A 15,582-nucleotide genomic window follows, 5' to 3' on the forward strand; every position below is an offset into this window, starting at 1 on the left:
TAAGGGCCCAACTTCATTCTTTTGTATGTGGTATTCAGTTTTCCCTGCTCCATTTGTTGAAAAGACTGTCCTTTCCCATTGAATAGTCTTGGGACGCTTATAAAAAAAATCATCTGACCATATACAAAAGGGTTTATATTTGAGCTCTCTGTTCTATCCTGTTTTTCTATATGTCTGTCCTTATCCTAGGACCACACTGTTTGATTACTGCAGCATTTTAGTAAGTTTTGAAATCAAGAAGTGTGAGTCCTCCAACTTTGTTCCACTTTTTCAAGATGGTTTTGGCTCTTTGGGATCCTTTAGGATTTCATATGAACTTTAGGATGGGTCTTTCAGTGCATGAAAAAATGCTGTTGGGATTTTGACAGGGATTACATTGAATCCATACATCATTTTGGGGTAATAATATCATCTTAACAGTACTAAATTTTCCAATCCATGAACATGGAATGTCTTTCCACTTATCTGAGTATTCCTTAATTTCTTTGAGTAATGTTTTATAGAGTTTTCAATGTACAAGTCTTTTACCTCCTCGGGTAAATTTATTCCTAAGTATTCTTTTTGATACTATTGTAAGTGGAATTTAATTTTTTTTTCCTTTTTGGATCACTTATTGCTCATACATAGAAATGCAACTTATTTTTGTGTGTTGATTTTGTATATTGCAACTCTGCTATGTTTATTTATTAGTTCTAGCATTTTTTTTGTGGTATCCTTAGGTGTTCTATATATAAGAGCATATCATATGGGCACAGAGATAATTCTACTTTTTCCTTTCCAATTTAGATGTCTTTATTTCTTTTTCTTGCCTAATTGATTTGGCTAAAATTTCTAACACTATGTGAATAGAAGTGGAAATATCCGTGACTTTTTTTTATAGAAAGTTAGTTACAGAGTATGTACCCATTTAACTTTGTATTCTAACTTGTTATTGAAAATACACATCAATATCACCTAAGGACAAAAAAGTTATGTTCCCTACCCGTCCCACAGAGATTCTGATTCAATAGGTCTTGAATGAGACTCAAGCATTCAATATTTTTTGAAGCTTTCCAGATGCGTGCCTCTGTCCTACACTGTCTACTCTAAGTAATTTATCTATGATAACCTTATTTCCATCATCTATAAAAAGAAACTAAAAATATAATTCCCATATTTTTGAGGGCTTAATTATGTGGCAGGCAGCATTCTATGTGCTTCAATATTATTTCATTGAATTCTCACAACAACCTTTGTTAAGGTCATTACTATTAACCCCTTTCTTTACAGATGGGGAAACTGGGCCAAAGAAAAGTCAAGCAACTTGCCCCAAATCACATAACTACCAAATGGTAAAATTAAGATTTAAATGAAATTAACATGACATTAGCATTTATAGTCTTTAGGATAGTGGTTGTTATATACTATAAGCCTGATAAATATTACTTAAAAGTTGTCATATGCAAAGCAAAACAATAAATTATTCATACTGATAGCTCCAAGTCAAAAAGTTAAATGCGTTTATTATTCTCCATTTACTAAAGGCATCAAAGTAATAAACAGTACATTTTAGAAAGGCTTCCATTAAAAACTAATTATCCATTTAATATCATTTATATTTTCATTCTCTACTTCCTTGACTCCCATTGATTCCAATCTATTACTACCAGTCTTCTACTGCTCTACTCTATGCTACTGCACTTGACATCTTCTGATTGTCAAATTAATAACCTATTTTGATTTCCACTAATTTAAGAAAAACATATTTTGCTTTTGGTTTCTAAAATATTACTATTACTTTCTGCTGGTTCTCCTCTTGCCTTCTTTGAATGCTTTGTCCCATTCTTTTTCTTTCTTTCCTTAAATGTTTCTGGCTTTGGTCTTTGTTCCTTATCTGTGTCCCCCCAATATGTTTTCTCAGAATGATATCACCGACTCCTCTGGATTCAGTTCCAAACTTAATGGTCTAGCTCTGATTTCTTTTACCAGCTTCACAAACAACTCTTCCCCTCCCACCTGGGAATTCCCCTCTGTGTATTTCATAGACATCTCCCGGCCTAAAAATACCTGAAACAAAAAACTTATTTTGTCCAGAAAAGGCTATATAGTTCCTACAGGCTTCTCTATCTCTGCTCTTCCTCCTGGTACCACATTCTACCCAAACTCTGATGTTTGAAAACTATAATTCATCCTTAACTTTCTCTATTTTTGTTCACATTAAAAAGTGATGAAGTCCTGTTATTATTTCTAAACATTTCTTTAATTCAACTTCTATTTGGCAATGTCTTTAATTCAGGATCTTTATCACAGATTACAATAACCTACATGCTAGGGTTCCTGAAATGAAATTCTCCCCACCCCACTGTGTAACCTTGTTTTCTAGTTTAAATTACATTGACGGTAAATGAGGTACATCCCACCAGTCCTACCCCTAATATGGCTTCTATCACACTGTACTATAAATATCTGCTTACATATTTGATTCTTCCACTTTTTAGTTTTATATCCCAAAGACCTAGAGCAATGCCTATCACATAAGAGAAGGAGCAATAGATATTTGTTATTGAATGAATGACTAAAATGCTCATGTCACACCTACGTCTAAAGAACTTGAGATTGCTCACAATAAAAGATACATTTCCATTAGGTTAATTAAGAGAAAGGTAAAAGAATAGCTATGCAATAACCCAATTTACTTATGAAAAAGTTAAATTTCTGGAACATCCATTGATTCAAATAAGTTATTTTCATTAATGATACAAAAATGAGGTGGTATTATATACTCATACCCCTCTTCAAAATGTTCGCCTGGTTTTCTAAGTCAGATATTTCAATCTTGACATTTTCTTTTATCCAAAGTTCTCTTTTCTTTGTTACTTCATACTCATTATTGAAATCTGTAATTTCCTTAATAAATTTTTCTTCCTCCTCTGTCACTTTTTTCTTCACAGCCTCCTGAAAAACAGAAACAAAAGATCAAATATAGATGGTAATTGTACTGTTATTCTTTAGTGATTCAAAATGCAATCATTTTGAATATTAACAACAAATATATAAAATTATAATTCCCATTATTATTACAAAAATGCTTTATTCCTCCAGCAATATGAAGCTATTACATACCAACTATTTCCACACGGAAGTTTTATCTTTAATATTTTGGGAGTATTATTGAGGTAGAATTTCTACTACTCATCATTGTATCTGTGTTTATATATTAAACTTATAGCCATTGGTGCCATTTTGTCATTGCAATATAAATTTGGGTAAAATAATTAAATGTCCAAACCTGAACATGAAAATGTACACTCAAGGGAATTACTTCTATAGAAAAAAAACAAGGAAATCGAAGGAAACCTTTTAAAATATAGCAAAGGAGGTAAAATTATATATTTATTTCCAAGTCAGTTCTACAAAATAGTTTACATTTTATGAAACATGAATATGAAAAAGAAATAAGAATTTCCAGAAACTCTAGAACCTAAACACTACTGAATTTTTCTATTTTTTTCTAAGAAATGTCAATTAGTTGTGAACTACATTGGGAACTGGCCATGTTAACATAAGCACCAAGTCTGTTGATTTTGACTTCAGATATTTTTAATATTTTTAAATGTATTTTCTTTAAAATGTCAATTAATTACAAGTCACATTCCTAAACTGGCCCTGTTGTTTAAAACTACTGAGTCTGTTGCTTCTGACTTAAGATAAAAAGATAAACAAAATCTTTTCACCAAGATCCATAAATATGCCTAAAGTGTGAACTCTCTGCCTTTCAAAAGCATTAAAACCAAGGTCTCAAAGCCTGAGCAATTCAAATCAGTTTCACTCATTTTTTTATGCTTATTACAATTGCAAATAATTTCTATATTGCATTCCTGCCAATAGAATTCTTTCAAACTATATTACTCTACCAACTGGTTTTAAATAGCACTTAATACTTTTCCATATCTGAACAGGAGTATCTGCCAATATGCATACAGATAATTTTCTAAAAGTACACCTAAGTATATTTAAATACTTTTCAATACTGTTAGTGAAATAGATATTTCTAAGTGGCTGTAGGCTTACAAAGGCTTGAAGAAGCATATTCCTCTGGTTTGTAATTTCACTACACTGTCTTTCTAAGGCATTTTCATGAATTTTCCAAAGCTGTAAGAGGAAGGCTTTTTCAGAAAACTGCTGAACCTTTAAAGTAAAAAAACAGAAATCAGAATGAAACAATTAGGGTGCCTTAGTTAAGAGAACAAATATTAACCTTAAATACAAAATAAATTTCACATTAAGCATCTTATTTTAAATGCACTATCATATATTATTTTAGAAGTGTTCTATAATTACAAGTTTTAAAATGTTTTCCCCCAATAAGACATAGGCCCCTTATGGGCAGAAAATGCATTTTCTTTTCTCTTTGCAATACCTAACACATTTCTTAGCTTAGGTACCAAAGCTTTTTAACTACACACATTGAAATCTGCTTCAAGACAGCTTGTGTTAAAGAGCAAGTTTCTATTCTCATCACTTATAAGGAAGATATGGATGAATTAAACATGTATACAGTATGACTAATAAAATGAGATAAGATCTACAAACCACAGGCAAAAACCCAGTCCCATGACTACAGTTATACTAAGAAAAACACAAATCTGCTAAAGTCCTCAAATGCTTTTGAGAACTCATTTTTTAATTTTAGTACCTCATTTGGTTCTAGTTAGCAAGAGACATAATAAACATTAATATTGGATATGTAACTATTATTTCACTTGGGCCATAAAGAATAGCATCTCTTGAGACCATGAATATTGAAATGGAAGTCAGGAAGCTTTAATATATAAAAGCTAAAATTGATGCCAGACTGGGAATAATCTTTCCTCTATATTCAGTACTGGCCCTCATAAGAAAGCATCACTTTTAGTTTGGGGCTGTTCCCATCTCCATAGTGAAAAGAAAAAGGAAATAAATTCAATTTAAATTGCAGAAAGCAAGATTTATGTTAGCCATAAGAACTTCCTGAAGGTGAGAGACAGAGTGTGAAATCTCTGTCCCAGAAGATATTGAATAGTAAAGAGCTTAGGAATAGTCTAGTCCAGAGGCAAAAGGCTGGCCTGAAAGAGATTTTGAAATGATATGGCTAAAAAGTCCTGGAAATACTGGCATTAAAAAAAGTAACAGAAAAAAAGGAACAGAAATAAAACATAAAATATGATCTTGCATGTATATTATGTCATGGCACATCTACTCACACCTTTAGTACTTGCTGCTGTTCTCATCAACTCTATCATCAAGACATCAATAGAGAACGAATAAAGAGATACAATTTTCATGACCAAAGAAACTCAGAAAAAGCTTTTAAAATGGGGGAAGCAGGACTGGGGCAGTTAGTTATTTTACTAAGAAGAAAGAAATCATAAAACATATGGCCAGATCTAAGAAATCACATAGAAAATGGTAACAATAGCAAACAGGAGTATGATCATGAATCTACCATATTTATTTAGAATAAGAAAACACTTCAGAGCTATTTACTATTTATTATATAAATGAGAATAAAATGAGTCCAGAAAAGTGAAATTCCTCAACAAAGGTAATGTAATTAATTACGGGCAAACCAAGGACTAAAATCCAGATCTTCCGATTTCCTTTCTCCTATGGGACTAGAACTATTTCAAAGTAATTGAGATACTTTTGGAACTAAAAGGAACTCCATTCTCTATAATAGTAGAAGGTTAAAGTATGTAAGTTTGAGAAACACAAAAAGTATCAGAACTTAATGAGAAAAGGTTGCTTGTAGTATACCCAACTCTCAGGATTGCTATTCTGGAGGGTAAGCATGAATGCATTCAAGATTGCTTTAAGACCAAATATTGGGCTGGATAAATTTTAATTCAATAAGGTATGTCACGTATGAATCAAAGTTCCTGAATTCTGATTGTTTCTGCCACAATCAGAATCTGTTGTGAAAGACCTATGATGAAACCCAAAAATGAAGAAAATATTAATCAGACTAAGAAATTTTTAAGTAAGACATAACTAAATTTATTATTCAGATTCAGAAGAGCCTTATGTTAAGAAATAAAAAATTAAGGTGTCCCATTCCAGCTATTACCAACTAAGATCTAAAATTACACTGAGCTCATGTCCTCTTTCCTAAAAAAGAAAATAAATATTAAAGAGAGCTATTAGACAAGCTGTCATTTAATTGGAATATTTTACCATAATCTGAAAAATGAAACCTATATAACCCAAATGAAAAGTAGACAGCTATTCAAAAGCTTTATAAGAAAGGTATAACTATAAATTTCCTCTTTCCCTAAACTTCTATGGAAATTATCATTTTGAGGTATTTTCTGCTTCTTTGTTGTTATTTTTATTATTACTTTATTATTATTATTGGCCTGCTTCTCATCATTATTCCCACTTTCTGTCTTATACTCTGCCTTTATCTTTTACTTCCACATTTTCCTCTGTAAAGCAACCTAAAGAAGTTCCAGAGTCAATAACTACAGAAAAATTACAGTAACACTAATTTTTAAATTCACTTAGGATCTGTGATGAGAACATTTAATACAAGAAGGAATTGGCAAGTAAAAGAAAAAGCATAATAGAAAAAAAGGCAGGAGTTTGGGAAAGCTCAAGTCAGTAAAATTATTGTCCACAATATGATGATTCACATGGTGAAGACAAAGGTAAGTTAGAGTTGCAGTAGCTACCCAGGTCTATTATTAATAGAGTTTTTTCATATTTTAATGAAAAATTAAAGGACAAAGACTTTTGGATTTTCCCAGTTCCTCTCTGCCAAGCAAACATTGTTACTCTTAAAAACTGAAATAGCTTTTCATGGCCCCCTACTTGCAGAATGTGTTTCTCATTATTTCTTTTGTTTTTGCTGTTATCACAACCAACTCCGTAAACTATTTTTCACACTCTTGTATTTGAAAACCAGACCCTCTGATGTATAAAATAGGTAAATAATTCCAAATATAACCCCAAACATATTGCTATGATCATAAGACAAGGTCATTTCACAGAATAAATTATCAGAAACATCTCTTGTTGTAAGAGTGATAGGTGGGGATCAGAATTGGAAAGATATTAGAAGAAATGAAAAACTGTGACTTAAAAATAATTTTAACTAGGGTATAATTGACATATAACATTATATTAGTTTTGAGTGTACAACAAAATGATTTGATGCTTATATACACTGTCAAATAATTACCACAGCCAAGTGTAGTTACCATTTGTCACCAAAGTTATAAAATCTTTTTTTTCTTGTTAGGAGAACTTTTTAAGATTTATCCTCTTAGGAACTTTCAATATCACTGACTATGGTCACCAGGCTGAGTACTATGACATGATGATTTATTTATAACCAGAAGACTGTACTTCTTGACCCTCTTCACTCACTTTGCCCATCACCCAAACTCCTCCCCACTGGTAACTACCAATATATTCTCTGTATCTGTTAGTTTGGTTTTTCTTTGTTAGTTTGTTTAAATTCCAAATACAAGTGAAATCATATAGTATTTGTCTTTATCTGATTTACCTCACTTAGCATAATACCTTCAAGGTCCATCCATGTTGTTGCAAATGGCAAGATTTCATTCTTTTTTATTGGCTGAGTAGTATTCCATTATGTACTTACCACATCTTCTTTATCCATTCATTCACTGATGGATACTTAGATTGTTTCCTTATCTTGGCTATTGTAAATAGTGCCACAATGATCATAGGGGTACACATATCTTTTCAAATTATTGTTCCTATTTTCTTTGGATAAATACCCAGAAGTGGAATTGCTGGATCATAATGGTAGTTGTTTTTAATTTTTTGAGGAACCTCCACACCATTTTCCATAGTAGTTGTACCAATTTATAATACTGCCAACAGTGTGAGGGGGTTCTGTTTTCACATCCTTGCCAACACTTGTTATTTCTTGTCTTTTGTTTATTTATCTTTTTTATTATAACGATCCTAACAGATATGAAGTGATATCTCATTATTATATTGATTTATATTTTACTGATGATCAGTAATGCTGAACATTTTCCATATGTCTGGTGCCCATTTGTATGTCTTCTTTGGAAAAATATTTATTTATATTCTCTGCTTATCTTTAAATCAGAGTGATTTTTTTTTTTTCCCATATGTTCACCAGTTTTAGCAAGGCAGCAGGAGAGGGCAGGGATAGGGCACATCCACTAGTGTTAGCAGGGAAATTGGAAAGTGCTATGACTGTGTGCACCTACCAGTACAAGGAAGGTAAAGGGAGAGTGCAAAAATGGCTCCCACCAACATTGGTGCTAGCAAGTCAGCAAAATGGTACAAGGTGGAGGAAGAGTGAAAAAATGGTGCACCGCCTGTGCTGCCATCTCTGGAGAGAGTCCCATAGGCCCATGTCCCTCTGACAGGGTGCTTTATGATTAAGAAATAAATTTCTCCTTTACACACATGCATGTGTGTGTGTGTGTGTACATGTATATACACATATATACTCTAGGTGCTTTTCACACTGCTGCTTTTGTACTAGTTCTGGGGCAAATGATTCTACATATGAGCCCTTTAAGAGCAGAATCTCAGTTCCATACAGTCCTTGGATCTCTTGGATGTAATAAGCACCACTGGTTTTCAAAGCCAAATGTTTTGAGGGCTCATCATTCCCATGTAGGTCCCAAGGATTGGTGTGCCTGACGTTGATGTGGTACTCAGGGAGAAGCTCCGTATTTGTAAGCTCCCTCCTGATCAAGGGTTGCTGTGCCAATGTAGGGAGGGAGGTCTGGTGAGACTATGTCTCTGTCTCCCCCACCCATTTCAGTGTGGCCCTGTCTGTTATCCTTTGTTGTGGAATAATTTTTCAGCTAGTTTCCAGAAGGAATTTTTCAATATGTAGCTGTAGATTTGGTGTGTGCATGGGAGATGAGTTCAGATATTCCTATGCTGCCATCTTGAACCACCTCCCAAAATATTTTTGAACATATCTTTCCCAGTCAGGTTTTAATTGAGGCACAATCTTATAATCTATGGTAGCTTGGACATCTTACCATAAACATTTAAGAGACACTAACTCTATCTCCTAACTAAGTTACCCAGGAATATCAAGGGGATATGACTAAAAAAAGAAAAGAGTAGAAGGTTCCTATACTAATATAAATTTCTCTTTCTCTTCTTTTTCCCCTGACTACAAATGAAGAGAAAATATTTGCATGCAGCCTTAAAGTTATATTCTAGAATCAAACAGCCAAGCTTTGTCAGAAAATATTGCTGTTTTGGAAAATTTTAATTTATAGCAGTGCCAACATTCCGGTTAATTCTGCTTCCCTCAGCAATAAAGATTTTTTTCTTTCCATTTTATTCCTCTTGGGATATTTGATTTTTCAACAGAGCTTATAGTTTTCCCAGTGAGCTGACTTATCTGGTCAACTAGGTCAGTTTTCAGCATAGCCATGATTTGTGACTCTTCACTACTCTTGCTGCCTGGGTGCCTTTAGGTATTTTTCTACCAGAAGAACTTGAAAATTGAAAATGACTGAGGATTCTAAATTAATGTTTAGGTCCAAGTAAGTAAAGTATAAAGCTTCTCTTTGTTGTGGTTGCTGTTGTTTAAAATAGTCTCAGACTTTAGGAACTGACATTTTGCTGATTAAATGGTCGGCCTCATAGTGTAAGGCAACTTTACATAAGAGTTACGTAGATTTCACATTTGTAAGCTCATAGCAATCGGGGAAAGACTGTGTTTGTTATGACTACAATAATAGACATTGTAAATTCTATCATCAATACATCAATGGATATTGTATTGATAGATTTAAGGTTTTGTAAAAAAAAAATATATATATATATATTTTATAAATGTATCTCTTAACCACAGATTTAGTACTTAAAATTCACTATGACACAGTGATCCAACGTCAGAAGTTTCAATATTAGGAAATATTATTCCTTACAATAGCTCATAAGACTTTTTGTGGTCTGCACTCCCTTATTCACTCTCCAACCTTATCTTCTATTATTCTCTTCATTCACTCTCTCTAGCTACATTGGCTTCCTCATTATTCCTTGGACATACCAGGCACACTCTCTCCGTATAGTCTTTGCACTGGCTGTTCTCTCTACTTGAAAATCTTTTCCCAGATTCCTCCTGGTTTGTTCCTTTACTTCAGTTGAGTCTTTGCTCATCTCTCATCTTCTCATTGAAGGTTATTAGGATGCCAGATAAGACCACTGCTATTTAAATCTGTTCGGGAAGTTCTTATTAGTACAATATGGTAAAAAAAAAAAAAAAAAAAAAAAGATATAATTATCAAAAAAGCTGGTATACAATTTTATTTGTTTATGCAAATGCCATTGTCACATACCTAACAAATCCAAATGAATCTACTGAGAAACTTAGAAATAAAAAAAGAATTAAATAAAAAGGTTAGTAACAAATATCAAAAACTAAGCATCTTCTATAGTTACCAACAATAAATAGAAAAAAGCATGGAAAATATCTCATTCATAACAGCAACCAAATAAAAAAAACACAAATAAGCTTAGAAAATATAAGACATATATTAGAAAAAAGAACCTCTACTGAAGAACATAAAAGATACAAATAAATGTGGAAAAACACATTGTTTAAAATCTTGGAGTGGGGTAGGCTTTCCCAAGTCTGAGATGGATTTCAGAACAAACAAACAAAAAAGATTAAAAATTCTAGCAACACAAACATTCTAAATTTTGACTAGATAAAATATGTCATAAAAATGCAAGCTTTGTACAAATAACATTTGCAACAAATGACAAAGAAGAGTAATTATCTGTAACATATAAAAAGCTAGATGTCAATAAGAAAAAAACAAGGAGAGGATATGACTAGGTATAACACATGGTAAATATTAGCAGTCAATGAACAAAATTAAAAATATAAGTAAACAAAAAATTCAAATTAAAACTATAAAAGGATGACATTTTTCTCTTATACTTACCAAAAGAATTGATCATTTCAATTATATGAGTAGTGAAATTATACAAAAATAAACTGGAAAAACTTCTGGAGGACAATTTAGAAATTATCAAAAGTCTTAAAAGTATACAATTACTGATAGAGAAACTTGATTTCTAGGACTTTATCCTAAAAAAATCTAAGTGCATCACGGTGCATGTGCAAGATTGTCATCCCACCCCGGTGATATTAATAATAATTTATTAATAATAATCATAAATATTTATCAATAGGAAAGTAGTTAACTAAAATATGGTATAGCCATTGAGTGGAATACTATGCAATTATTAAAAACTGTTTATTTAGATATAGATTTACTGAGATATGTGGGATATAGTAAATGGGAATAAAGCAAATCATTTAAGAAAATTATACATGGACTTAAATAATTTCGAAAGACCTGTGAAAATAGTATATACAGTAGAACTATGGATAGTTTTAACTGTGTTTTACATGTTCCTATTTTGGGGATAATTTGCAATAAACATATACTACTTTTATGAAGAATTAAAACAAAGCTCGTTCAATTCAGAAAAAAAAATGTCTGCTGTATGTTCATCAAATATAATGGTAGGAGGCCCTTATATTTCCTGAGAATTTAACCTTCTCCTAGTAGCAACATAAGCAAATGCTCCTCATAAAAGAGAAAGGAAAAGGAGCCTCATAATAAAGAGAAAAAGACAATTTTAGAGGAACAACCTAATCCTTTATCCTACTGTGGCAGTCACATATCTCCCATTCCTTCCTCTTTTCTGTCTTTTCTCAGAAGGAATTAATTAGAATTTTAACCAGGAAAAACTGGACTATATTTAAAGCCATGGAACTAGACTGAATCAAAGAAGCTGAGGTAGGCAACCTTTCAATTTATCTTGAGATATTAATTCAGGCAATAACAATTCATAAAACCACATTAAGTACCAAAGGCTATATGACATATTCTTCTTAGCAACCTCAAGATCACAGGCACAACTGTGGGTAGCCAGTTTGCTTTTAACCTCTTTCATTCTCCTTTTTTGATCCATCTGGTGTTACAAAATCCATAGCCAACCTAAGTCTAACCTTCTCAAAATAACTCCCATACTCCAAACATATTCTTCCCCTTTTCCTCAAATAAAACTCCTATTTCCAAAGAACTGCTGATTTTGCTAGATATTAATCTGATTAGGGAAAGAGCAGTAATGCACAAATACTAATAGGCCAAGAACATCTGTAATGATACTTCTTAATCTGAAAGACTCACTGTGGAGATAGTTTGAAATAAGGTAACTTCTATGCTATTTGACAATTCAGAGGGCAGTACCTTATCTTACCTATCACTACATCTTCCTATTCTGTCAGGATATAAAACAATGGAATGCTGCAGGTAGTGATTTTTCATGTACTGCTTTTAATGGAAAACTATAAAATTTCACAGATTCTTTAAAACATACATTTTCCTCCTCATAGTAAGAAAACTTGGCACATGAGCAAGAAGAGATCATACCTCAGTTAAGTATACTACAAGAAACTAGGTTGGGGATATTCACATCAACTTGTCAACCAGCAGTTCATTCTTTAAGAACTAGAGAAAACAAGGATGGGTAAGGAACAATGTATATACTGTATCTGTTGGCAAGCTGTAAGTCTGGACAGTTCTCACATAATAACAGCATAAACCCCACCAAAAAAATACTGTAATGGTAGATAAAAGGTGAATTGCCCAAAAGCTTACAGAACTTTAAGTCTCTAAAATATATCACTGCTATAGGGTGCAAAAAGATAAATTTTGTCAGTCAATTATGTAATGTCCTCAAGAGGATGCAAAGGTATGTCCCCTAAAAAACAAGAGCAAGTAAGGACATAAAAGATTTAGATAAAAACACAAGCTGAGATAAAAAGGAAGATAGGAAATGAAAGACATATAAAAAAGAAGAGCCCAACAGAGCTTTTAAATTTACACAGTATTAAATAATACAGCCAACACTGCAAAAGATGGAATCAGTAATGTAAAGTATAAGGAGTTCTCCAAGGCTGCTGAGTAGATGATGGGTTCAGAGAAGAGAGAGCAAAGATCTAATCTTATAAGCAATAGGAATACTTGAAAAAGAAATCACAGTTAATAGTTGAGGTTAAAATGGGAGACTCATCTATGGTCTAGACAAAACTAATAGATACATATGTGAACAAATTTGGAATGATAAGGATAAAAAAAAATCTGTACAATCAATCAGGAAAGAAAAATTAAAACAGGTTACCTGAAAAGGACTTTTAAAAACCAGGCTGATTTCAGTATATCTCTTCTGCATTAATAAATTTCAAAAATCAGTAGTGCTACTTGTTGTGATGAGCACTGAGTGTTATATGTAAGTACTGAATCACTAAATTATACACCTGAAAGTAATATTACATTGTATGTTAACTAACTGGAATTTAAGTAAAAACTTAAAAAATCAGGAGCGCTAGATCTACATAATTTTCTAAAAACAGGTGTGAGCCAAGAATTCTGTATACAGACAAGCTTTCATTTAAGTGTGAAAACAACAGAAAGAAATTTAAAATCTTAATGGCTTAGAAAATCCATCATGCACATATTTTTCCCGAAGAATTACTTTAACAATTATACAGATTGACCAAAAGATAAAAAAGAAATAAGAACTCAAGAATGAGGAAGTTGAAGCATTAAGAAATTTTAAAGTGAAGAATTCTGGTTAATATGGCAGTCTAAGCAAAATGTGGGAAGGACACACTTTTTACTCAAATATAGAGAAATGCTATACAAACTAGAACTACGTTTAAAACAGATACTGTTTACACAGCCAACCTGAAAGCAAGAATGGGAAATCGTCATGCCAGAAACAAAGAGATGACTCAAGGTAAAGATGTTGTGCTAGAATTAAAGCCCAAGGGAAATCTTTGAGATCGGATACAGGTGTTAGGGGTTAAGGTTTTAAATGCTCACATAAGACCAAAAGTCAAGACCAGAAGGAGCTGGAACTAGGCTCACTGGATAAAGTCAGGAATTGAGAAGTGTCTAGCCAGTTGTGCATGTGGAATAACAAAACTCCATTCACTGTTTTAGAGAAGCAGCACATAAACAAGCTGCCACCATTGAGTCATGAGTGGAAGGAGTCATTCCCAAGAAGCTCCAACCCCAAGCTTGAACGGTTCATGGATAGGAAATTCATATGTCTCTTATTCATGTACTGCAGAAATCCTAAGCTCAGAAGTTAACATAAAAATGGTCCTGAACAAGTGAAACTTGTTAAGGCCCTGGCAATAGGGGTGAAACTGCTTCACAGCAGTCTTTTTTATCAAAAGAATATGTGATATTCCTAAGAAACATAAACCCCGTGAAAAATAAGTTCACAATAGAAATATTTAAAGCTCATAACAAAATACAACTACATAAGAAAGCCATCAGTTGAAACAGGCAGAATTCATAGAAAACAGAATTATATGAGAAAAGTTTTAATATAGTCATCCAGCAATATTTATTTAACACCACTGCAACCCAAGCACCGTTCTAGATACTGGAAATAACAGTTGTGAACAAATTAAATAAATTTGTATTCCTTGTGGAGCGTACATTCCATTGGTGGGGGAGACAAGTAATAAACAGATCAATATAAGATATGTCAAGATGCAGTAAGTGTTACAAAATAAAGGACTGTGAATAGACAGAGATGGGATGGTATGATACTATTTTATATACTGGAGGTCAGGGAGGATCCTCTTCAGTAGTCATAACCAAACTTTCTGGTCTCATGACTTTTCTGTCTTTTAAGACTTTATAGTCTTAAAAAATTATTGATATTTTTTATTATTTTTGTAAGCTAGACCTATCAATATTTTCTATATCAAATATTAAAACAGAGAAATTTTAATAAACATTTAATTCATTAAGAACTACCAATAAATTTATTGCATATTTAAAAACATATATTTATGAAAAATAATATTCCCCCCAAAATAGTAAGAAGAGTTGCATTTACATTTTTTGTGAATCTTTTTTAATGTCTGGCTTAATAGGAGACAACTGGATTCTCGTATCTGCTTCTTTATTCAATCTTTCAAAATAAGTTTTTTTGGTTGAAGTATATGAAGAAAATCTGGCCTCACACAACGTATTTTAATACCCTTTTCAAATGATTGTGGGTATGCTTGATAGTGCACCCAAATTAAACTAGTGGTAGTTCCTTAAAGGTTAGTTGCAATGTAGAATCTGAAACTATTTCAATAAACTTTTCACCGTCTGTTACAATAAAATCAATTGGTCTATCTTGTGCTTTCAGAGAATCTTTTATCCATGAGTGGTTTTGTAACATTATGTGTTGGCCATTTGGGAAATGCTGCTTCACTGAAGTATTCAGATCCTCCAAATGTTGATGCATGTCATAATATGATACTAAAAAATAACATTCATTAATATCATCAACAAACTCATCAGAAAAATCTTAAGTATTGGGAAAAATGCTGTCAAGTTTATAGTGACAGATATGAGTCTTCCAAAATTCTAATTTTTGTTTGAAAGGCTGAATATTATCACTGGCAAGATACTACTACTACTATCAGTTGTTTGCCTTAAAATGTCAGGGTCACTTCATTTTTGAGAAAATTTTGCCAAGTATTCAAGTTTAAAT

General features: G+C 32.5%; 1 protein-coding gene across 2 annotated transcripts in view; it reads right to left on the minus strand.

Moving 5' to 3' along the window:
- The window catches only part of CCDC172 (coiled-coil domain containing 172), a 56,307-nt gene that overhangs the window by 28,116 nt on the left and 12,609 nt on the right, over window positions 1-15,582 (minus strand). The window contains exons 4-5 of one of the 2 annotated variants that reach the window (XM_041744773.1): window positions 4,051-4,167; window positions 2,769-2,934 (exon numbers count right to left, since the gene is read on the minus strand). In XM_041744773.1, coding sequence (XP_041600707.1) covers window positions 2,769-2,934; window positions 4,051-4,167 — 283 coding nt within the window. The remainder of the gene's footprint in view (window positions 1-2,768; window positions 2,935-4,050; window positions 4,168-15,582) is intronic. The other variant, XM_041744774.1, reaches the window with a different exon arrangement.

Source organism: Vulpes lagopus, chromosome 2 (genome assembly GCF_018345385.1).
Source record: "Vulpes lagopus strain Blue_001 chromosome 2, ASM1834538v1, whole genome shotgun sequence".
NCBI classification, from domain to species: domain Eukaryota; kingdom Metazoa; phylum Chordata; class Mammalia; order Carnivora; family Canidae; genus Vulpes; species Vulpes lagopus.